Raw genomic sequence first — 23677 nt, 5'->3', positions numbered from 1 at the left:
ATGGCATATTATATATTAATGTATCAAATTAACATTTTGAACACCTTACATTTACATAATGTTATATGTCAAATATATTTCAATTTTAAAAGAAGTACAAATGTCCATATATACCTAAATATAAATGAAATTGTTTAATTTATAAGCATTCTTAAATGCAAGAGATTTATAAAAGTAGCTCACTCCTTAATCATATACTATGCTTTTCTTCTCAAGGATGATAGACCTAGATGTATAAATTATAGGCATCTATCACTCTCATTTGTCACCCAGCATTTAAATATCTTTTTTCTCTGTATTTCATTGAACACACCCAAGGCTTTAGCAAACTCAAGAAAAAAAAGCATCAATATAGAAAAAATATATATGCTTATAAGAAATGCATGCTATAGTAAATGTCCTGGGTGTGGTGCTGACAGAGTTTAGTTTACCAAAACATACTTAGTCAAATGACAAAATTACTTCATAAGTCTACTAATCTTTTTTTTTTTAAAGATTTTATTTATTTATTAGACAGAGATAGAGACAGCCAGTGAGAGAGGGAACACAAGCAGGGGGAGTGGGAGAGGAAGAAGCAGGCTCATAGCGGAGGAGCCTGATTGGGGCTCGATCCCATAACGCTGGGATCACGCCCTGAGCCGAAGGCAGACGCTTAACCGCTGTGCCACCCAGGCGCCCTTCATAAGTCTACTAATCTGATAACGCCTGCCCTCATTATCTATTCTTATTCAATCTTCTGGGAATTCCAGATCACTTTATCAGAATAAAACTAAATGGACATTCTGTTCTCATCATTTCTATCCTAATGAGAAAGGCTGATTTTATTTCTGCATCTTAATTGTTTCAAGTAGTCAAACTCAGGCCCAAGACTGAGTTTAAGGTCAAAGCCATGGGAAAGACAAACACCTTTAAAACTGAAGGTAAAGTGGCTTAAATAAGGCCTTGAGTTCTGGGTTGAAGGAAAGCACTGAATTCATGATGGAAAACTTCAGAATGAACTCTTCTAACATAAGTATATTAGAGATCAAGTCATAGGAATTCAAACAGATATAGATCTATATGGATCAATTTATCCTTTTATTTTCTACACTGTTTGATTAAACTTCATGAAGGGACTGTGTTTTACAGTGTAGTTTCATTTAGTTATTCTTTGTTTTTAACGTATTTTTCCATTTAAACAATTAAAACAAAGAGCCAAATAGGGAAAAAAGAATGAACATTGTAATATGAAACCATTTCAGGCACAACTTCTGCCTTAAATGATTCCATATAAATTAAAATGACACATGGGACAGATGGTGCAGAAGAAGTTTCACATGGGAATTTTATTTTATTTTATTTATTTAATTTTTTTTTCACATGGGAATTTTAAAACTTAGTGATATGAATTGGTTGAATCTCATGTGCTTCTGTTGATAAAATACCAGAAAGATACAAAACCTTGAAAGTAAACATTAGTCACTATGTGGTCTTGGCCCAAAAAAATTTGAACCTAGAGAATTTCATCTAGCAGATAGAAAAGCAATACCTTCTAAAGTCCATTTAAAATCATTTTGTCTCCTGGTACAGCCACTCTGGAAAACAGTAAGGAAGTTCTTCCAAAAGCTAAAAATAGAACTACCCTATGACCCAGCAATTGCACTACTAGGTATTTATCTAAAGGATACAAAAATACTGATTCAAAGGGGAACATGCACCTCAATGTTTATAGCAGAACTATCAATAATAGCCAAATTATGGCAAAAGCCCAAATGTCCATTGACTGATGAATGGATAAAGAAGATGTGCTATATAGATACAATGGAATATTACTTGGCCATCAAAAAGAATGAAATATTGCCAATAGCAACAATGGGGATGGAGCTAGAGTGTATTATGCTCAGTGAAATAAGTCAGAGAAAGACAAATACCATATGATCTCACTCATATGTGGAATTTAAGAAACAAAACAGATGAGTATAGGGGAAGGGAAGGAAAAATAAAATAAGATAAAAACAGGGAGGGAGGCAAACCATAAGAGACTCTACAGTTAAGAGAACAAACTGGGGGTTACTGGAGGGGCGGTGGGTGGGGGAATGGGCTAAATGGGTGATGGGCATTAAGGAGGGCACTTGTTGTGATGAGCACTGGGTGTTATATGTAAGTGACGAATCACTAAATTCTACTTCTGCAACTGATACTACACTATATGTTAACTAACTTGAATTAAAATAGAATCTTGGAAGAAAAAAATAAATAAAGCCATTTTGTTTCATCAGATTCGACTACATTATGAAAACAAAGAGGCTTTGGTGTGATAGAAAGCTGTAGGTTGAGAGAATCAGAGACCCAGATTCTAGCCATACTTTATTATGCCAAGAAATTGTAACCTCACCTCTTCAGGCCTCAGTTTTTTATCTGTAAATTGAAGGAATTAATGAGATCATACTATAATTAGTATAGCTCTAGATGCCAGCTTTGATGTTCTAGAGGCCAATATTCCCTGTGAACATCATAATGTTCAAACCATCCCACTTACCTTAGTAGAGAAAGCCTTTCATGGATACTTTTCTTCTCATCAGACACTATTTGCAAAAAGGCCTCCTACTGGCTGGGCACCGAGAGCACAAAATACAGACTTTAGTCTAGGCATGCCTTTTCTTTGGTCTCATATGCTGCAGTATCATAGTAGCTTTGAGATCAGATAGACCTGAGCTGAAATGTTGGCTTCACCAGAAACTAGCTTATGGCCATCTTGAGGAAGTCACGCAATGTCTCTGATATTTAGTTTCCTCATCAATAAAATAAGTGTATTAGTAGTATGTTTGTCATAAGGCTTTGTGAGGATTAAATGAGATGACACATAAAAAGCCTTAGGTGTGGTACCTGCCACATGTGTTCAGTTATAATTATTGACTATCTCTTCCTACTTAGACATATAATATGGATTTGTGTAGTTGAGGGGCTTTTGGCTTACATTTGGAGTGAGCAGAGGACGGTACAGTACAGTGAGTTAAAGGGAGTGGGGCTGGGGAGGAGCAAGAGTAAAATACTTTAAAGCTTCAAAAAGAAAATCTGCAGGACAACTATTTTTAAAGTCTATTTGTAAAAAATTAAGAGTTGCTAAGGGAACTCTTGCTCCAAGTAGACTATTAAGCAAATTGGTGACCAAATGCATGTTCAGAATTGGAAAAATTTCCAAACTAGGCTCAGTATATCCCAAATTTGAATTATTTCATTAAAGACCATCTTCTGCAACTGAAAAGATACATACAAAAATATTAATAATGGATACCTCTGGGTGGTAAGAGTATAGGTAATATTTGTTTGCTCCTTTATATATACTTCATTTATTTTTCAAGTTATTATTTTCTAAATAAAGGTATTATTTTGTTATTAGAAGATAAATCATTATAAAACACATAATAACTGGAGAAAAACGATACGGATCTGTTCTTCAAACATCTTAGATTCTCCAGCAACTGTTTAGTATTTGCACTTTTTCCCCTGTTAATAAAGTAATTATTTAACCCTTTTCTGGGTCTCTAGCATCAAAGTCACTGCTTCAAAGACTGTGAAATTCTAAGATGATTTCAATACATCAAGCACTCCCACTGGGACACAGTACAGAGATTCAAGTTAGGAGTGAGGGGGAAAAGCAGGCAGAGGAAACACATTTTTAAAAAATGTTACACACTTACTCTCCTACAAAGATACATACATACCTATAAACACACATAAATACATACATACTCATGCCCACACATACATACACACACTGCCCCATCTCACTTCCTGTTGCTTTTTATACTAGGTAAGGTTTGATTATTGTTAATGATACCCAGCTGTGCCAGTTCCTTGGGCTCTTGGCCCATGTTTTCCTTTCTCTCAGATGTAATTTCTCTTGCATTTAAATAGTCTTTCAAAATGAGGCCATTCTGACAGACCCTGATCTGGCATATGGTTGGCAAATATCCAGTGAATTTAAGATGCTTAGCCAGATAATTCAGATACCACAGATGTAGCCTCTACTTAAATGACCTTAAATGGACTCCAAGGCCTAGAGGCTGAAGGCATGCTAAGAAACCAAATTAGAAGTCATAGTTAATGGGAAAGTGCATTAGCCCCCAACCATTTCACCGAGGAATGGGCAAATGCTCAGAATTACTAAAGACTTCTAAGGAGAGTTAGCCTTATATATTTATTTCTTTTTAGAGTTAAAAGGGAAATTAGAAACCATGCAGTCTGACCACTTCCTTTTCACACATGAAAAAAAAAAAAAAAAGAAAGAAAGAAAGAAAAAACACCAAACCGGAGATGCAAAGTATTTCACAGAGAGCCATCATGTCTCCTCACACCTTGAGTCAGATGTGGGTGTTTGGTTTAAGCAACAGAAGCCTCCTTGGCTAACCTAAGCAAGAAAGAATGTGTTGGAAGACAAGGAAGTTCTCACAGAAGGGAAGCAAAAGCCTGAAGTGGCAAGATGAGAAAGGACAAAAACCAGGAAGCTGTAGTGGTCTCAGGAATAGGAACTGTTCCATTATTTTGACAGAGAGCCTTCATAGAACAAGAGGAGCCAACCATTGTTTTCCCCACATCCTTGAATATTGAAGAGCCAAAGAACCAGGAAGAGTCTGACTCTTGTGTTGTCTGCCCACTCCTCAGCAGGTACCTTGATTTATAGTCTCATCAAGTTTTCACTTAATAGCAGAAAAATAATTCCACAAAAAGAAATTGGAATACTATTATACTATTTCTCAAGGGGTGCCTGGGTGGCTCAGTCTGTTAAGTGTCTGCCCTCATCTCAGGTCATGATCCCAGGGTCCTGGGATCCAGCCCCTCATCATGGGCTTCCTGCTCATCAGGGAGTCTGCTTCTCCCTCTGCCTCCTCCCCACTGTTCTTGCTCTCTTTCAAATAAACAAATAAAATCTTAAAAAAAAAAAAAGATGGAAAAAGGAGTATGAAAGGAGAGGTCAGGAACACCAAAGAAAAACATTGTCTTTTTCACATTTTTGCCTAGTCTGGACCCAACTATAAGGCGTATACAGCTTTGCATTTTTGTTCTACAATCTTTCAGCAAAACATCCTCATCTGCAGAGTTTACTAGGTGGCTGAAGATCAGTTCCTTTCTACAGGGACCTTAGGCACCTGAGCCAATTCTCCTCAATTTATGACTATGAAAAGGGCTTGGAAAAATTCAGTCAGAGGAAAAGAAAACCCTTATCAATGGTGTCCTTTTCCTCGAATAGCTCTTTGAAATAGGAGAAATAAAAATTGATTAATATCTTTCAATTTACCAAGAATAAGGCTTGGTTTCGAAAATTTTTGCACAGTGCCAAAATTTGTAGTAATACTAATGTTCAGGACAGAAATTGTGTAGATTCAGAGTTTTTTATTGTTATATAATCCTAAAGTAATTGGAAACAGGCTCTTTATTTTCTTTTTCTCTCTTTCAAAACCCATATTCAACATATAGTTTCTGGAAGAAGAAAAGCACGAACATTGTTTGACTACCATACATAAATCCTTCTGTCACTCCTCTCCTAGAAAGAACTTTCTCAATAAAACACCTTTCAAGAAATCATTCTCAGGCTTTGCTTCAAGGGAGAACCCAACCTAAGAATATAGGCAGACAAGGGTAATGTATTAATATTCCTAATATATATGTTTGATAGAAGTAATCAGGCCCTGAGCCAGAAATTGAAATTCTGTTCAGAAACGTTTATCCTTATTTCCAATATAGTATGTACTTCCTTCACGATAACTTTTCAACATAAAATGTAACTACAGAATTTGTGTGGCTTCCTAAGCAGAAAAAAAAAAAGAGAGAGAAAAAGAGAGATAATTAAGAAAATTGGATGACTTACTACCAAAAATGCATGGACTAACTCTGAAGCGTGGTTTTTGGAGCTAAACTGAGCTGGGTTTGAATCGAGCTTTAACATTAGTGGCCATGTACTCATTAAAAAAAAGAAGAAGAATACCTTTTTTTGCTGGGGTTTTTGAGAATTAGATTTATTTTAGATAATACTTAGACCCAAAACATTTTGATGACTGGTGGTGTTCTGAAGCCCACTCCCAACGGCTTACAATAGGGGCTTATACCAATTTCTTCCCAGCTCCATGCTCAGTGATATCATATCACATTGATTGCTCAAAATTGGCTACGGTGGGAGTATACATCACAGAAACTGGCAAATGCTAGAAATCAAGACTCCCACTCATCCCAGAGCTGCTTGTTAAACACATACCAGCACATCACTGCCTTCATCTATAATTCTAGCCTAGATATTCCCTTGAGCTGTAGACTCATATTGCCTACTGAAACTCTCCTGAATGCCCCGCAAGAATTTAAAACTAGGGGTGCCTGGCTGGCTCCATCAGAAGAGCATGTGACTCTTGACTCATGGTTGTAAGTTTGAGAGTGATGGTGGGCATACAGATTTCTTGAGTAAATAAAACTTAAAAAAAATTTTTTTAAATAAAACTCAACACTCCATAATTAAATTCATCTCCTCTTCCATCCCTCTATTCATTTCCATTGTTGGAATAACATCTCCCCAGAAATGCAAACTAAATCCAAGTGTTATTCCTTTACATCTCCCTTACCTTTATCCCCACAGCAATCAGTCTAAAAAACAAAAACAAAAACAAAACCTTGCAGTTTTATACTTCCTAACAATTTCTCCAACTGTATCTATTCCCCAACATCAGACTCCTTTTCTTCTTTTGCCTGGAAATTTCAGCAGCCTTCAAATTACCCCCCTTTCAATTCACCCTTCATATCACCTCAGATTAAGCTTTTCAAAAGTCGATCTCACCGCCATTCCTCTGCCTAACAGCCTCCCAGGTTCTATACTGTTTATAGGATAAAATCCAAGCTCCTTAACTTTGACATCAAAGTCCTTTGTCACCTTGCTTTAGTTTATATTTTCAACCTTATCACTTACCATTCCCTACTTTGGAGTTTACATTTCAGTCACTGTCTACTCACAGTATTGTTTCATGCTCTGGGGATGAATTTCCTCCAGTACATAATAATTACCACATGTATTGAGCAACTAAGGTAAACTATTGGTAAACATTCTATTTTTATTTAAAAAAATCAAAAGCTATAATAGTTATTCAAATCTGAAATATGTATTTAATATACCTAGAGTATCTTCCATCATCCCAATAATATCACTATTACAAATTGCAGTAGATTGCAAAACTGGCAATGAATTCTTCCCATCCTTATATACACATCATTTTGCAAAGTGACTTTACAGCTCTGTCCATTAAGTGGTGGAGTCTATTTCTTCAGTCCTTGTAATCAGGCTTCTTGGCCATGTCTCTTGCTCTGGCCAATGAGACATACACACAAGAAGCAAGCAGAGTCTTGAAAGTGCTTATGCATTAAGGCAGCTGTCTTGCTGCTCTTAGGAACCCCATGACCACTACTGTGTGAAAAAGCCTAGATTGATTAGGATAATGAGAAGCTGTGGTCAAGTCAGCCTTGGTGTTCCAGCTGACATCCAACCCACCACTAGACACGTAGTGAGAGCATTCTATATCTTTCAGCCCCATTAAACTACCAACTGACCCTTGCTAAAGTCTGCCCAGGCCAGAAATCCTAGCCAATCCACAAAACCATGCGAAATAGTAGTTATTTTATGTTCCTAAATTTGGGGTGATTTGTTATGAAGTAAAAGTTGATTCCTGAAAAATACTAACTTTTCTCTATAAGAACCACCTTTGTGTTTCACCAAAGCCTAAAGCAGCAGAATATAATTCCTAAAAGTTATTAATGTAGGCCAACTTTCAATAATAAATAACGAATTTGCCTTATATGTAAAATAATGTATAGTTCACTGATGAAATGAAAAAAGGAGTTATACACACATGTAAAGAGTTTTAATCAACAAACTGGCAGTGACAAATACCATACTACTGGTCATCTAACAAATATTTAAGTGGTTATTCTGTACCAGTCACTATGGTAGATTCCTTATATACAAAGATAAATATGTTAATTAATATAAAATATACTTATAAATTAATATGTTAACTACCTCTATAATATAAAGGAGCCTATAACCAACCTAGATGAAATAGACATCTAAATAGGTAGATGATTTTTAAAATAACTACAAATTCTCTCTGACTATAAGAGTAATAATAGTAATATAGAAAAACAAAGATTATCAGGTATTCTACCATCTAAAAGACAATATTAAATTAGTTTAATATTCTTTTTAAGCATTTTCATTCCTTTATGCATTTGTATATTTAAAAATAGGATTATTTATATGTATTTTATAACCTGCTTTTGAAAATTATAGTATTTTGTCAATATCCCCTCATAATATTAAATATTCTATAAAATCATTTTCATGGATGCATTGTATCCATTACATAGATGTATCATATTATTTATTTAATCAATATTTTATTGTTAGATGCTGATTTTTTTTCCAGTTTTTCTTTCTTCTTATTGTTGTTACAATGAACCTGTGTAACTAAATCCATGGCCACATACATGATTATTCATGAGAATTAAATAATGTAATAGACATAAGTTGTTAAGTAAGCACAGAAATAGCAGTAAGAGGAGGAAAAAGTGAATAGAAGCTTGCTAAGCATAGAGGGAGAGAAGTTTGAATGCAAAAATCCTGAAGCAAGATCACAGCATATCTTCAGAGAATGGCAAGAAAAACGTAAGACTTGAGCAGAGATCTCTTAGGGAAGAATAGTGCAGAGGAAGTTGGTAAGTTAATACAAGGATATTATACTAAAAATTTAGATTTTATTCTACAGTTTATGGGCAGCCTTTGAAACTTCTGTCTACAAAAGAATTCTGTGGTGGTAATACGGAAACGTTGTTTTATTTTCTCAGGGATATATTCATAATGACATTTTCCTTTAAAATAGTTACTGTAAAGGATGTGCCGCTTCCTTAAGAGTGACTTTATTATTCCTTAGGGCTAACAAATTTTCTGTGGAAACATCTGTCTGTTAATGGAAGCAACGGAAAAATTGGATTTGAAATCTTTACATGAAACCCTTAAAAAAACACGTCTATTCCTCATATAGAATAGTATGTTTTCATTGTAGCCACGGTCATCTGGGATAGATTCAGTGGTAATTGTGAGAACTTTGATTTATAGCTTAGGCAATAGAGTAACAAGGACAGAAGTGAGAAGTGATGGCTAAATGGATAACCTATAAAACTTATATTTTTAGACAAAGCTTTACCTTGGCAATATTTTTGACCCATATGGGTTAAGTACAAAGTAACTACTGTACAACAGGTTGGAGTGACTGGTTACATTGTCAGTCCAGCCACATACTTTACAATCAGTCATGAAAATAACCAGTATGAACACGGAGGCCATGCTTCAGCTCTAGACAGAGCATGCCCACTAACACAGCCATAGCATATGGGCAACTGTGCTGTTCCAGCCTATATAAGTTCATTGTCTTGATTATACCCAATAATAAACAGAAAATAATGTGATGCTGAATGAAAATACCCTAGCCTAATCCAGGGCACATTGCTGAAAATCACTTTAATGCCGTACTGAATGTTCACCATTGGAAAATTACAAGGTCTTCCAATTACAGTATTCACCATTATCAAACTGCTATTTAATAATTGTTATAACATCAAAGACCAGAGGCAAAGATCAAAGAATAAGAATTATAGATGTCAGCCTGCCCTTTCAAGCCCATCTCAATTTTCTCTAACCTTCTGTCCCTTTGCACATCATATTAAAGTAACTGCAGTGATAAATATCTCCAGCATCTAGATATGGATTGGGGTTTTTTTTTTTTTTGTGGACTTATTTACTTTGTGAAGAAGACTGTGTTGTATGTAGGTCTTATTAATTCTCCTTTATATAAAGTTCTATAGGAACTATAAGGATAAAGAAAAGGTAGCATCCTGCCTTGAAGAGATCTTGACCCCCACCCTTAGACCTTTCTGTCAATCATTCACTCTGGATTCTGCCATCACAAAGGATCCTGCCGTATCTACTAGTCCAGCGTATCTGACCAGGTTGCTCGTCTCTAAAGGTCCTATATGTGTGCATATGAAATTCCTTACTCATAATCTTCACTTCTCAGCACAGATACCACTGAACAAACTTCCTGTTGCTGACCAGAACCAGCACAAATGTTTCCTTTTCTATGACAACTTCATAGGAGAATTCTACTTTTGTACTTCCCACGCCATGTCTGTCTTAGTCAGTTTGGGCTACTTTCACAGAATACCATAGACTTTATGGCTTATAAACAATATAAATTTATTTCTCACAGTTCTGGAGGCTGGTTTTAAGTCCAAAATCAAGGTACTAACAGATTTGGTGTCTTGTGAGAGCCCACTTCCAGATTCATAGATGGCAGTCTTCTCTCTGTGTTTCACCTGATAGAAGAGGTGGAGAGTTTTCTGGGGCCCCTTTTACAAGGACTCCACCCTCATGACCTAATCACCTCCCAAAGGCCCATCTCCTAACACCATTGCACTGGGGGTTAGGATTTCAACATATGACTTGGTGGGAGGATACAAATATTCAGCCCATAACATTGCCATAACAGTTTCAAAAAATATTTGCCTTCCTTAATTGGCTATGAACATTTATCTTTATAATCTTGTTTGGTGCAAGATGGGTACTTAATAAATACTCTTCTGTTTTTTTATACCTTGCCTCCTTTCAAAGAGAATTGAATATGGCTTACAGTGATACATGCAGCACAATGGGACAAAAGAAAAAAAAGTAATTTTAACAGATCAGGTGATGACAGATATGAAAAAAATAATTTATGTTTAGGAATTTGGGAGTGGCACATTATCCCAATTTTAGAATCAATCAAAAAAAAAAAAATAGAATTCCAGAAAGTACCTTCCTGGAAACTTTAACCATGTATTTTATGTGGAATACAAGAAGTCTATTTAAACTTTGAATCACTGGAAGAAATAAAGGAAATGCTTTTTGTTATAAAAGATTACTCTGTGCTTGAGCCACCAGTCTTCATTTTTGCTATTTGCATCTAAGCTTTGACATTTTAATTAAATGGCTATGCCATTGAATTGTGTCTATTATCACCAAAAAATTATTCTCCACATTCACAAAAGGAACCATTGGTCAATACAGGGGCAGCCCTGGCCAGAGTAGGGAAGTAGGCAGGGTTGCTCTGATGTTCCCTTCTCTTCCAAATCAGGGACTTTTCCAGGCCATTGATAAATAAGCACAAATAATTTTTTAGAGACAACTTAAAACAAGAGAAAAATAATGAAAAGCAAGTAACTGAGAAGGGAATGAAAAAAAAGATAAACAAAATTATATGAGAAAAATAAGTCTCAGAGAAGCCACAACAATTAAATATAATATTAAGCATTAAACTTCCTGGTAGCTATGGGAAAAAAGAAAAACATGGGGGGAAGGATGAACAATTAGACAAAATATAAGATCATTAAAATAAACACTTTCAAGGATGCCTGGGTGGCTCAGTCTGTTAAACATCTGCCTTCAGCTCAGGTCAGGATCCCAGGGTCCTGGGATCAAATCCCACATTGGGCTCCTTGCTCAGTGGGGAGCCTGCCTTTCCCTCTGCCTGCTGCTCCCCCTGCTTGTTCGTTCTCTCTCTCTCCCTCTCTCTCTCTCTGTCTTTCTCTCTGTCAAATAAATAAATAAAATCTTAAAAAAAATAAACACTTTCAGAACTCTTGAGAATTTACCTCTTGAGTCTTCATAATATCGATATTTTCTTTAGAAGTAATAAAAACTTCAGAGATGCTTTTCCTTTGGCCATTTACATCAGTCCAATTCTTCATTCATTTTCACACACCTATATTCTCTGAACTTGCGTATCTTTCCACAGGCCATTTCCTTCTGAGTTTCATGCCATTCTCTCTTTATCTTTGTCTAGATTACTCCAAAAGCCTTTCCCCACCCATTTCCCTCCTGGTTGTTCACTGGGGTGCTGAGGTCACTCTCAGTCTCTGTCTCTGTCTGTCTGTCTCTCTTTCTCTCTCACACACACCCCTCTGTTAAGTATCCCTCCTTATGCTATCATGGCACCTCGGGCATACTTTTGTCCTAACACTTACAGATGCTAAATAGAGAAGTAGTTTAAGAATGAACAGGAAAAAGTTAACTATTGCTTGTGGCATTTAGTCTTTATAGTGCTCCTCCCAGTAGCCCTTAGATTCTTTATCTCTACAATGAAGAATGGATCGGGTCTGAGGATCCTTAAACATCTCTTCGAGTCCAATCATTAGACGATAGCTTACTGTTTTGTTTAAAGGTTTCAAGTTCATTAAAGTAGCAGCAAGGAAACTAACAGAAATAACAACATCAAGACAAAAGCAGACACAAACAAAACAACAACCATGACCCATTTCATTTATGGCCACAAGAGAAACAGACATCTGGCCTATCCAACAACAAGATTTTTCATGCTCTTAGATTAAATGAACTATTTAAAGTGCCTAATACCATGCTTATTAGTTCCCTATCTCTTCCTTATTCTCTGCATGATAGGATTGGCTAAAAGTTTAAGTGGAATAGGGATCGCATGAAAGGTATAAAGAAGCCCTATAAATAGGAAAAACACCAGAAAAAGTAAGATTAAAAATTTTTTAAATTACTATTTTACATTTGCACAGCACTTTCTATCTTCTAAAGTACTTTGATATAATTATGTGCTTTTAATTATGAAATATGGATATCTTTTGTTAATTCCTTTAATTTCTGCATTTCCTAAAGAATATTACATTGACTTATTGTCAAAAGATTAGTATATAGATCATATTTTATAAGGAAGTTTATATTAAAGCCTTGGGAATTAATTAACATACTATGCTATGCAACTTTCCAGATGAGAGTTAGTAATGGAAAGCCAAAGGAAAGAGCAGTATGCCATTATTTTCTACTTTGCTAAAAAATATAAAAATAGTTGGATTTTTGAGCTATTTGGACTTAGCTTTAATTTAGTCTCTTAATTCTAGAGTAAATACAGAGTAGAGCAATTACAAAAATAATTTGATTATTAATTTTCATAGTAGCAAACTTTCTCATTTTTCTGTCTTCTTCTTTCACCAAAATAAGCTTTCAGATAAAATATTTTAAAGTACCTTTTCAGCTTTGAAATCTTTTTTTTACAAATACATATTTACAGCAGGCTTGAATTTTTATGTACACAAAAATAGCAGAAATAACCCCATTATCAAATCTCTTCCAGTTGATAACAATAGGTGGCAAAAACAGGAAATACAAAGTCTTTCAAAATACAATTTTAAAAAACTAAAATAAGATATTGCATGTTGGTTTTAGATAACTTTTGGTAGTAAAACTAGAGGCATATTTGTTTAGATTTAAATTGTTCTCTCTTTCACTGAGATTTATTTAATGATACAAAAATGATTAAATCATTTGCCATTTATAGTCTTGAAACACATAATTTTCTATAAATTTCATTAAAGTTCATGCACATTATATTAGAGGAAACAGCAACTTAATTGTAGTTTTAGATGCAATTTATTTATTCGTAAAAGAAACTCAATGAGAATATCTGTCTAAGTCTACCAGAGGTTCAGCAGAATATCAGTATGCTTACTTTCAATGTTGAACAATATAATCAATAATATAATCTATATATACACTATATATATCAATATATACACTATAAAAATATAGTGTAATAAGCTTGAAAAATTTTATTTCACATTCTTTGTTTAGCCTCCAAATACCCTAAGTCATAGCAATAATTTTATCCACAGATAAAATAACGTTTTACAAAATGCAAACATTCATCCTCTCCTTATGTTTTGACCTCAGAACATAGGGAAGATAGAATTCTGCTCAAGGCTGAGATGGGAGCTCTGTGAGTCTTGAAAAAACACTTGAGTACTTCTGGGCTGACACTGACCACTGGGATGAGGAGTTATTCATCTCATCAATCAGAATCTTTTTTTGGGGAAGGAGCTGAATTTTACTAGTAGGTAGGGACACCATGTTAAAGGTCAGTGTTCATGCACAGTATGCTCTCCTAGTCTCTCTTCCACTTCCTGGTTTCATTTGGCCAGTGTGGTAAGAAAGCCAAGGCCTCGTCCTTTTACCCACTTGTGGAAGGAGGCTGGCCTTTCCTCTCTGTTCTTTCAATTACAGTGTGCAATACATTTTAAAATCTTGTTTGGATCTAATATTAAAATTTTATTGCTTAATTTCATTTCCTAAAATAGAATAGTTACCTATTTCTGGCTGAAAAAACAATAAACATTAAAATATGCTCATATAAGCACTGGGTATTATATAAGACTGATGAATCACTGAACCCTACCTCTGAAACTAATAATATATTATATGTTACTTAATTAAATTTAAATTAAAAATAATAATAAAAATAAATAAATAAAATATGCTCATACATTTTGCTTTATTATTTACACGGAGTCAATCTCTATGTAGTAATTGAGCATTAAAAAATCATAAAAATCATTATATCAGAAGACACCACATTATCTACTATTGCTTTAAAAGTCTGCTGGATTATGGAAAAAGCAGATCTATATTTTTTCTAGAACATTAATATTATCTCTTATGCCATAAAATTGCTCAATTCCAGGAAAAATGTAAAATCCTACTTCACTTATAAACACATACTTATTGTATTTTTGGAAAACAAAAATATGCAGTTAACTAAAAATAATGCTATTATTACTTTAACTTCTTACTTTAATCACTGCAAAAAATAGAAAAGTGATTTATTTTTTAGCTTGTTCCACTTCGCCTTTATGAATCCCTTGAAACCGGAAATCACATCTTTCTCATTTTTTATCTCTAGTGCCAATAACAGTGTTAAAAATCAATATTAAGTATTTTCTGGATAGATATGGATGAATGGGACAGATGGAATGGATGGATAGGCTAATGGAGTTGGATAAGCAGATGGATAAAACTGATAGATGAGATAAATAAACGAATGGGTGGAATAAACGAATAGCTGATTAGTTCAAAAGTTTAGGGGTTAGATAAGTCAAGGCACATGAACAGTGCAATGTAAGTGTCAGTTCATTTAACACACATTTACAACTCACCTCCAGATGCCAAATATGTGATGGATGGTCACGCTCACAGTGAAGTAAGGGACAGAGACAGATAAAAGTAATAATATGATAATATAATACAATAAGGACAAGAGCAGAGGTAAATAATAAGTCCCTAGAAGAGAAAGGGCTTTACAAAAAGCACAGTAACTGATCTGGATCTGATGAAGGTGATCTTTACCAGTACGACCTGAAACACTGCATGAGGAAAGCGCACATGCTCTGTATTAGCTCACTGGGAAGAGCTAATAGACTAGATAGACAAAAGTGGTAGAGAAAAAGGAATTCCAGGAAGATGAAAACAGGATGTGCCAAGGTACAGAGATATAAAACTTCATGGTATGGCCAAGAAACTGCAAGTAATTTAATATGACCTGAAATTACAGCAAAATAATACACTGAGTCATTTATTTGGATGCTATCAATTCATTTACCTCTTATGGCATAATACAATATATTTCCAACTTATGCCTCGCACAGCCTGACTTATTATCTTATATTCCTCAACTCTGTATTTTGAAAGGAATATTCTCTTGTGACCCATGCCATTGAAAAGAATAAAAATAAGCTGACTTCTTTATGTATGAACTACAACTCCACGGTCAAGAGCAAAAAGCTTTAACAAAAAGCTTGGAACCGTTGAGATATTTAATGCAGTGAATGACCAGAGCATAATCTCAACAACTGATTGAGTTCAAGAAATACCATTTGTTTCTACTCTAAACTGAGAGCTGTTTTTCTAATAAGCAGGAAGTTGAGTGCCTAGTCTAAAAGGGAACATAAACTTAGGAACAGAAAGAGGGTGGTCAAAAAGGGATATGACACCATGCAGAAAAGCTGGAGTTAAAAATGAAACTGGCTGAGGTATTATATGCTCAGTCTATTATTTGAGAGACTGGTATACTCCGCCTGCTTGGATAAACCACACAAATCCCAGTGGGTCAGCAAATGGATAACTTTCACCACAGTTGATGCTGATGGGAAAATAGAAAAAGGATATTGATTAAATGATACACCAAATAACCATAGAATGGTGGGACTATGAGTAGCAGAGGAAGGGTTTTCAGTAAACACCCATGTCAGAAACTGATTACTCATCAAACTTCATAGATCCCTATGAAACTATCATAGTAACAACAACAACAACAACAACAATAACAACAACAACAACAAAAAGGTGCCTAAAAGGAACTGCAGCAGGCATCCTTCTATAGTTGAAGAATTATTCAGCCTGGATCTGTTCAGTAGCAAAAAGGAACAAATGTAGCCATAACAATGGAAAACCATAAAGACATGTCATAACCAGCGTCTTCATATCCTTCCAAATCTTAGTAATCCAAATTACTGCTTACTGGCGGAAGCAGTAATTAAGGCCAGAGCTACATAGTATGCTAGAACTATGTATGATTCCTTTATTAATGTGAGCGCTAGTATTCTCAATTATATCTTTATAACATCCCAAATCAAATTGTCCCTTTGATTAGTAATGGTAGGTACCTGACACACCAGGAATCAACAGACAATTCGTAGTCAAGATTCTAGTGCTCAGGACACTAGATAGCTATACTTGGTGAGTAGCATAATATATACAAGTTTCCTAAACTGGGAATTTAGAGCATGTGCTAAAAGAAAACGAAAGTTTGGAACAGTGAGAAAGGGCTCTGAATCCATCTGTTCAGGTTTAGCAGTGTCATATATCTGTTAGTTCAGAATAATAAGTTAGGAATACTTTCTCTATAAAAAAGGAGAATTAATCTTTCTGCTGATATACATACTTAAAATAACTTGAATTGATGTACTTGGAAAAAGGTATGAAAGATTAGTATAATGCATTCTGGCACCTTTCAAGAGATCTCTTGAAGGAGCATTCAGTCAGCAACTTCAGGTCAGAGCAAGGTAACATGAAGCCGAAAGGAAAGATCCTAGGAGCCTAGTTAGTTTCTTAATAATCTATTGCTGCAAAACAAACTAAATGGCTCAAAATGACAACCATTTTATTTGCTCATAATTCTGTAGGTCAGAAATTTGAGGTGGGTACAGTCGGGTGGTTCTTCTGCTGATCTCACTCATTCTGCTGATGGTCACTCATTGCATTATGAGGCCATTAGGGATGCATGATCAAAGCTGGCCTGACTCAAAAGTCTGGTAGTTGGTGATGCTTTGACTGGGCCACTGTCTCCATGTAGTTTCTTATTCTTGAGGAGACTGGCTGGGACTTTTTTACATGGATGGCAGTGTCCTAAGAGGACAAGAGCAGAAGCTCTTGAAGTCTACATTCACAAGCCAGACAACGTTACTTCAACTGCATTCTATTGGTAAAGCATGTCACAAGGCCAGCCAGATTCAAGGTTGTGGGGAAAGGATTTTATTTCTTGATGAGGGAAGTAGTAAGGTCACTTTTGTAAAGAAACACTTGTACACAGATGGGAGGAATCATTGCAGATGTCTTTATAAACAATTACTACAGCTAGAAAAAAGCCTTTCTCCTTTACGAGCTGGGACAGAAGTTGAAAAGGCCACAAGAGGCCTCCACACAAGAGGACACCAACTATATTTATAGTGGGACCTTAGAAGCAGACTGGACCACTGAGTATCTAAATAGTAAAAGAGTTGGGGGAAACATTAAGACAAACTCAAGCTCTTTTTATTTACCAAAATACTGGCAATCTTGAAATAGTCTAGGACATCCATATTTGACAATCAGATCATTTCCCAAATATTTACTTTGTTTATCTGAAATGTTTTTCTGCCAGATCTTCAGACTGCTGACCTATTCACATTATTTGAGAAAAGGTTCAAATTTGCCTCCCCAGGAAACCACCCTAATTAAAGTTAACCTCCCTGATTTCATCTTCACATTTTCTCATAGTGATATCATTATCTGAAATTACTTTAATATTTGTGTACTTATTTATGATGTTTCCCACACTAGAATGTGAGCTCCATGAGATTTGAGGTTCTTTTCATTTGTTTAGCATAGTAATATCAGCAACTAATGAGTAGTGCTTGAAAAAGTAGCAAGACGAGGACAAGATTTTGATAATTATTTCTCCACTAAAACCCCAAGTTTGGCCCAAGACTTAATCTCTGCTATAAAGCTCAAAGTAGATAACACCAGATGGTTATCATCTCTGGTCTCAGAGTTTACTAAATTTTCCTTTATAAGTATGCCTGCTTGAAACTTCCCATTTATGTTACAGATTCTAGTCTTTGGAATGCATCTAATTAACCTCAATTTCCTTTATTCATATATATGAGAAAATACTCACCTTGCTTATTTTGTAAATTAAATGAGGTGCCATTTGTAAAGTGCATAATACAGTACCTGATATAGAATAAGTACTCAATAAATGGTAGTTACTATTATTATTATCCATAGTTCACTTGTGAATAATGGCCTGCACATATCTCCAGCCCAATCAATATTCTATTCATTTTTTTGTCTTAAGTTACCAATTCCAGTCTTCTATTTCTGAAGGATTCTCTAACTCCTCAGAAGGTCCTAGAAAAAGTCTGATCATCGATTTTACAATTTTATGATGTCCAAAAAGAAATACAACACCAGAGTCAGAAGAACACGGAGTATCGGCTAAGGTGTTCTTTTATGTGTGGCCACTGATGTTCTTCCCTGCCTAGCTAGCAGTATTTCCAGTTTTCTTCATCTTCTGGTATTCTTTTTTTTTTTTTTAAGATTTTATTTATTTGAGAGAGAGAGAGCATGAGCAGGGTGAGGGGCAGAAGAAAAGGGAGAAGCAGATTCCCCACTGAGCCCATTCCCCCCATTGCAGGGCCTGGAAACATGACCTGAGCCAAAGGCAGACGGTTAACTGCCTAAGCCATCCAAGCACCCCACATCTCTGGTATCTTAGCCATCTCTTTCCCCTTCTCCACAAAGCCCAGGGCCTCCTTCACCGAGGTTTATGTTGCGCATCCAGGTAGTGATCTCCCTGCTTTCTCTATTCCTTACAATGCCATATTACAGCACTGAGTTACTGCTGCTAGTAATGACTTTTTAAAGACCATCCATGCCCTGGACATTTTATTACCTTACTGTTATTAATGTTATTGTAATGATTTCCAGTCACATTTTGTAGTCACAGCATGAAATCCTTTTCATTAAGGTACAATTGCATTAATGTAACAGCTGAACCATTCTGTATATGAAAAGCCTGCTGTGTTTATCCTAGGAGGGTGTTTTCCTTAGAAATAAGAATATTGGTTTGCTCAAATCACAGGCTCCTTCTCATCCTCCTGTTAAAATACTTCCTGTTTATTCTTCTTGATATGTTAGGTACTATCCCACTGGTGAGGACAGCATGTGATTATATTCTTGTCACCTTCCTCACCATTGATTGGTTCCTTCAAAACCCCTACAGCACTATCTTGAACTCATTGGACCATTTCACTGCTTGCACATCTAATAAGAAAGATTTTTCTTTACATTTCTCAACTGTTCTCGAACCATCCCTTTTCTTCTTTATTCGTCCCTCCATAAGGGAACAATTAATGAATTAGGTTCAGTTATGACACTTAGCTGACATAAACAGCTAGTGGTAGGTCTAATGACATAAACCCAGTCTTCTTGATTCTCCACATGGAGCTCAACCTACCACCCTCAGGAAGAGAGATGGGACCTTGTTGGCTATTTCAGAAGAAAGCTCCACCAAACTAAGAAAAATGAGGTCTAGCTGTTACCAAAGTAAACTTTTTTTTTCTCTTGGTGACAAATCTGACATAGGGATTTTTAAGTATATGTAATAATGATTGCACCACGATGATCAATAGGAGATCCCTATCAACTATACCACAGTTTAAATTAAAACACTGAAGAGATTACACGACTTTGGTGCCTTAATGAAAAACATGGTCTGCTTTGAAAACTTGGCATGTTTTATAGACTACAAGATTTATACAAAAGTGGGGCACCTGGGTGGCTCAGTCAGTTAAACACCCGACTCTTAATTTTGACTTAGGTCATCTCAGGGTTGTGAGATCCATCCCCAGGTCACACTCCAGGTGACAAGCCCCAAGCCCTGAATGCTGAGGAGCCCCACAGCCAGGCCCTGCCCTAGGGTGGAGCCTGCTTAGGATTCTCTCTCTCCCTCTGCCCCACTCTACCCTCAAAAAAAAAAAAAAAAAAAAAAGAGTTATATAGAAGAGTTTTTAAAACTCAGGAGTATATTGGGGTGCCTGGGTGGCCCAGTTGGTTAAATGTCTGCCTGTTATCAAGCCCCACCTCTGGTTCCCTGTTCATCAGGGAGTCTCCTTCTCCCTCTGCCCCTCCCCCTATTTATGCTTTCTCTCTCTCAAATAAATAAATAAATAAAATCTTTAAAAAAATAAAATAAAACTCAGTAGTTTGAAAAGCTATGTGACCTGCCTCTCACTGGAATTCTTTTTGGTACAATACAGGAGTAAGAGTTGCATCTAAGTTTCTTTTTAGTTCAGATAAAAAATTATTTTGCCTAATGGCCTTATCTTTTGCAAGAAAAACAACATTTTTAATGATAAGTTCTGAAAAAGAAAAAAAATGAAATTGGGTAGAGACTTATGTAACGGATACAGAAAGATTTCTAAAACAAGTCCATTTGTTCAGTAGAGCATATTATTGGCTTTGCATAGGCCAGGATGTATCTCAATCTGACTTTGGAGACATAGAGAGCTAAATGGAGACATAGAGAGCTACTTTGGAGACAGCAGGAGACATAGTGAGCTAAGTGACTCTCCATTTAAGAGTGGAAGGAACTGAGGTTTTCTTCCCTAGAACAGAGGACAGAAAAGTAAGAAGAGTAAGAAAAGTATAGGAGGCTGACATCAAGTTGAGCTATTTTCTGTTTCTGTGATGTAAGAATCCCTTGCATATTACCACCTTCAGCAAAGTCATCTCTACGTATCTCTGCCTCTGTGAATGTTTCCAGTGGCTACTGGGATGAAAACCAAAATCCACAACTGGGTTAACATGATAGGAAACAGGCAACATGAGCAGAAAGGTGCATGATCTATAAACTAGACTAAGTAAATGGAAGTAGGAGCTCCAAGCCAGAAACGATTATGAGATCACAAGATTTCAGGGAATACACATACATCTTGAGGAAAATTTTGAACAGCTACAATCCACAGGATGATGATGGAAACTCAGTCTCATCCATGTCTTAGGTGGCCCAAGAGAACAAAGATGATATCTGAGTTAACACAAGTTATGTTTGACAATTTCATTAAAGAGAAAATATTAAGTATGGCTTATAGTCTGGATTATTTTTAAATTGAGTTCAAAAATAATAAGATCCACACACATAAGAAAATGTCAGTATAGCATTAACCCACCTTATTTTTTTTATCCTTGAAGTTAAATAGCTCTTGGAAGACATTTAAAGAAAGTATGTCCAAGAAAACTTCACAGTCTTAGGCATTTAGGCATATTAATAGATAATTTTATCAGTTATATTGGAAACTTCACCGTGCCCTGGCAATCCTTTTATGGCAAGTTTATATCGTGCTTGGCAAGTTTATATTTCCACTCCTTACAATTGTTTCCGAATCTTCGCTGCTCTTTTCAAGCCCTTTTTTTGGTTCCCTACTATTCACCCTCATTTTTTGCAGATGATTTCACTTCCTGATTAATAAACTTGAAGCCATCAGATATTATTTCCCTAAACTTTTGCCAATCCCTGCACATATATCTGTATCCACAAAGACCTAATTTAATCTCAGGGGAACCCTCTCACCTTCCAGACCTTGCTGCCTTTGTCTTTCTACTACATACAAACTTTTGTTCTCTAATAGCAACATGTTCTTAGACTACAATCAATTTCTCTTATATAAAAATAAATTCCTTTAACTCATATTCCCTCAAATCCACCCATTATCTATTTTCCCTTCTCATGAGGACTTCAGGTAAGTATAGTCTTTATTTTCTCATGGCACACTTATTCTCTATCCAACAAATATTATCTTTAGCAACCACTATGTCTCAGGCACTCTGCTATGTGCAACAATTACAAAATTGTTCTCCCCTCGCTATTCCACCAAAACTGTACTGGGATATTACTATAGACCTCCTAATTGCCAAATCCAAGGGGTATGTTTCTTGACCTCTCTGAAACATCTGATAATTTTGTTCATTCTTACCTTTTTGAAATTCTTGTAACCTGTGACAGCTCATTCTCCTCTTTTACTTCTTTGACGGTTTCTTTTTTTATATATTCTTAGTGGAAAAAGCTACAGAGAAGGGTAAAGTGAAAATTACTATGGGGGAAAACTATTCTGCCAAATTTTTGCCTAGCAAAAAGTGGTAGGACCCCAACCTATGTGCAGTCTGTTAGGGACACAAACTTGATTCAGCAGACCCATCTATTTTGAGAGCTGGGTCTTCGATGTCTTCACTACACGATTCCCAGCACTTAGAAGAGTTTCCCGCACAGAACGGGCAGTCAATAAATATTTTTTTATAACAGAACTATTGAGAAATAATTCAAAAAACATAAAATTCACCCTTTTATTTTTTTTCTTTTATTTTTTTTTTAATAATGATTTTTTATTATATTATGTTAGTCACCATACAGTACATCCCCGGTTTTCGATGTAAGGCTCGATGAAATTCACCCTTTTAAAGTATACAATTTCTTTTTACTATAGTCACAGAGTTGTGCAACCATCACCATTATATAATTTTATAGCATTTTTATCATCACAAAACCTTCACCCATTAGCAATCCTCTTTCCTCCCTTCAGCCCCTAGAAGCCACTGATCTCTTTTGTGTCTTTATAGATTTGCCTATTCTGGACATTTATATAAATGGAATCATATAATGTGTAGCCTTTTCTTGCCTTGATTTCTTTCACTTAGCATAGTATTTTCAAGTTTCATCCATATTGTAGCCTATATCAGCACTTCATTCCTTTTATGGTTGAATAATATTCAATTATATGAATATATTACATTTTGTTTATCCATTCATCAGGTGAGGGATATTTGGGTTGTTTCCACTTTTTGGCTATCATGAAAATGCTGCTGTGAACAGTCATTTATAAGGTTTTGTGTGAACATATATTCTCCACTCTCATGGGTATATGTCAAGAGGTGGAATTTCTGGGTCATATGGTAACGCTATTTTTAACATTTTGAAGAACTGCCAAACTGTTTTTGCAAAGTGGTTGAGCCATTCTACAATCCCACCAAAGAATAAGAGTTCTAATTCCTCCATATCCTCACTAATGCTTATTATTGCTTGTCATTTTACGTTAGCCATGCTAGTAGGTGTGGTGTCTAATTTTGTTTTAATGTGCATTTCTCAAACAGCTAATGATGTTGAGCATCTTCTCAAGTGCTGATTGACCATTTGTCTGGTCAGTAAATATTTTATAAGTGAATGTAGACAATCACAGACATCCTTGAGTCAGTCTCCCAAGAATGCCATCCAGAGGTATTCAGATAGTTACTAATAGCAATGAATGATCAGCAGAGATAGAGAGTATGTTCTGGATCAAATAATTGCATACTCAACCACCTTAGTTAATGTAGCTGATGTCTATACTTGGTTTGTTTCGTTCAATATTGACATTTGATTTTTAAATTATCAATGATGATCAGTGTCTCTCATTCTGATCC

General features: G+C 35.6%; 1 protein-coding gene across 8 annotated transcripts in view; it reads right to left on the bottom strand.

Moving 5' to 3' along the window:
• Positions 1-23677, bottom strand: part of LOC123001132 (uncharacterized) — a 190542-nt gene that overhangs the window by 99750 nt on the left and 67115 nt on the right. The window contains exon 8 of one of the 8 annotated variants that reach the window (XM_057316448.1): positions 22198-22287. The exons of 6 other annotated variants lie outside the window; for them this stretch is intronic. In XM_057316448.1, the coding sequence (XP_057172431.1) occupies positions 22228-22287 (60 nt within the window). In that variant the 3' untranslated portion in view covers positions 22198-22227. Of the gene's footprint in view, positions 1-18743; positions 22288-23677 lie in introns of those variants that run through there. One more of the 8 variants, XM_057316449.1, reaches the window with a different exon arrangement.

Source organism: Ursus arctos, unplaced genomic scaffold, assembly GCF_023065955.2.
Source record: "Ursus arctos isolate Adak ecotype North America unplaced genomic scaffold, UrsArc2.0 scaffold_21, whole genome shotgun sequence".
In the NCBI taxonomy this organism is placed as follows: domain Eukaryota; kingdom Metazoa; phylum Chordata; class Mammalia; order Carnivora; family Ursidae; genus Ursus; species Ursus arctos.
Note: the sequence above shows the minus strand (reverse complement) of the source record. Positions and strands in the feature narration are given on the sequence as shown.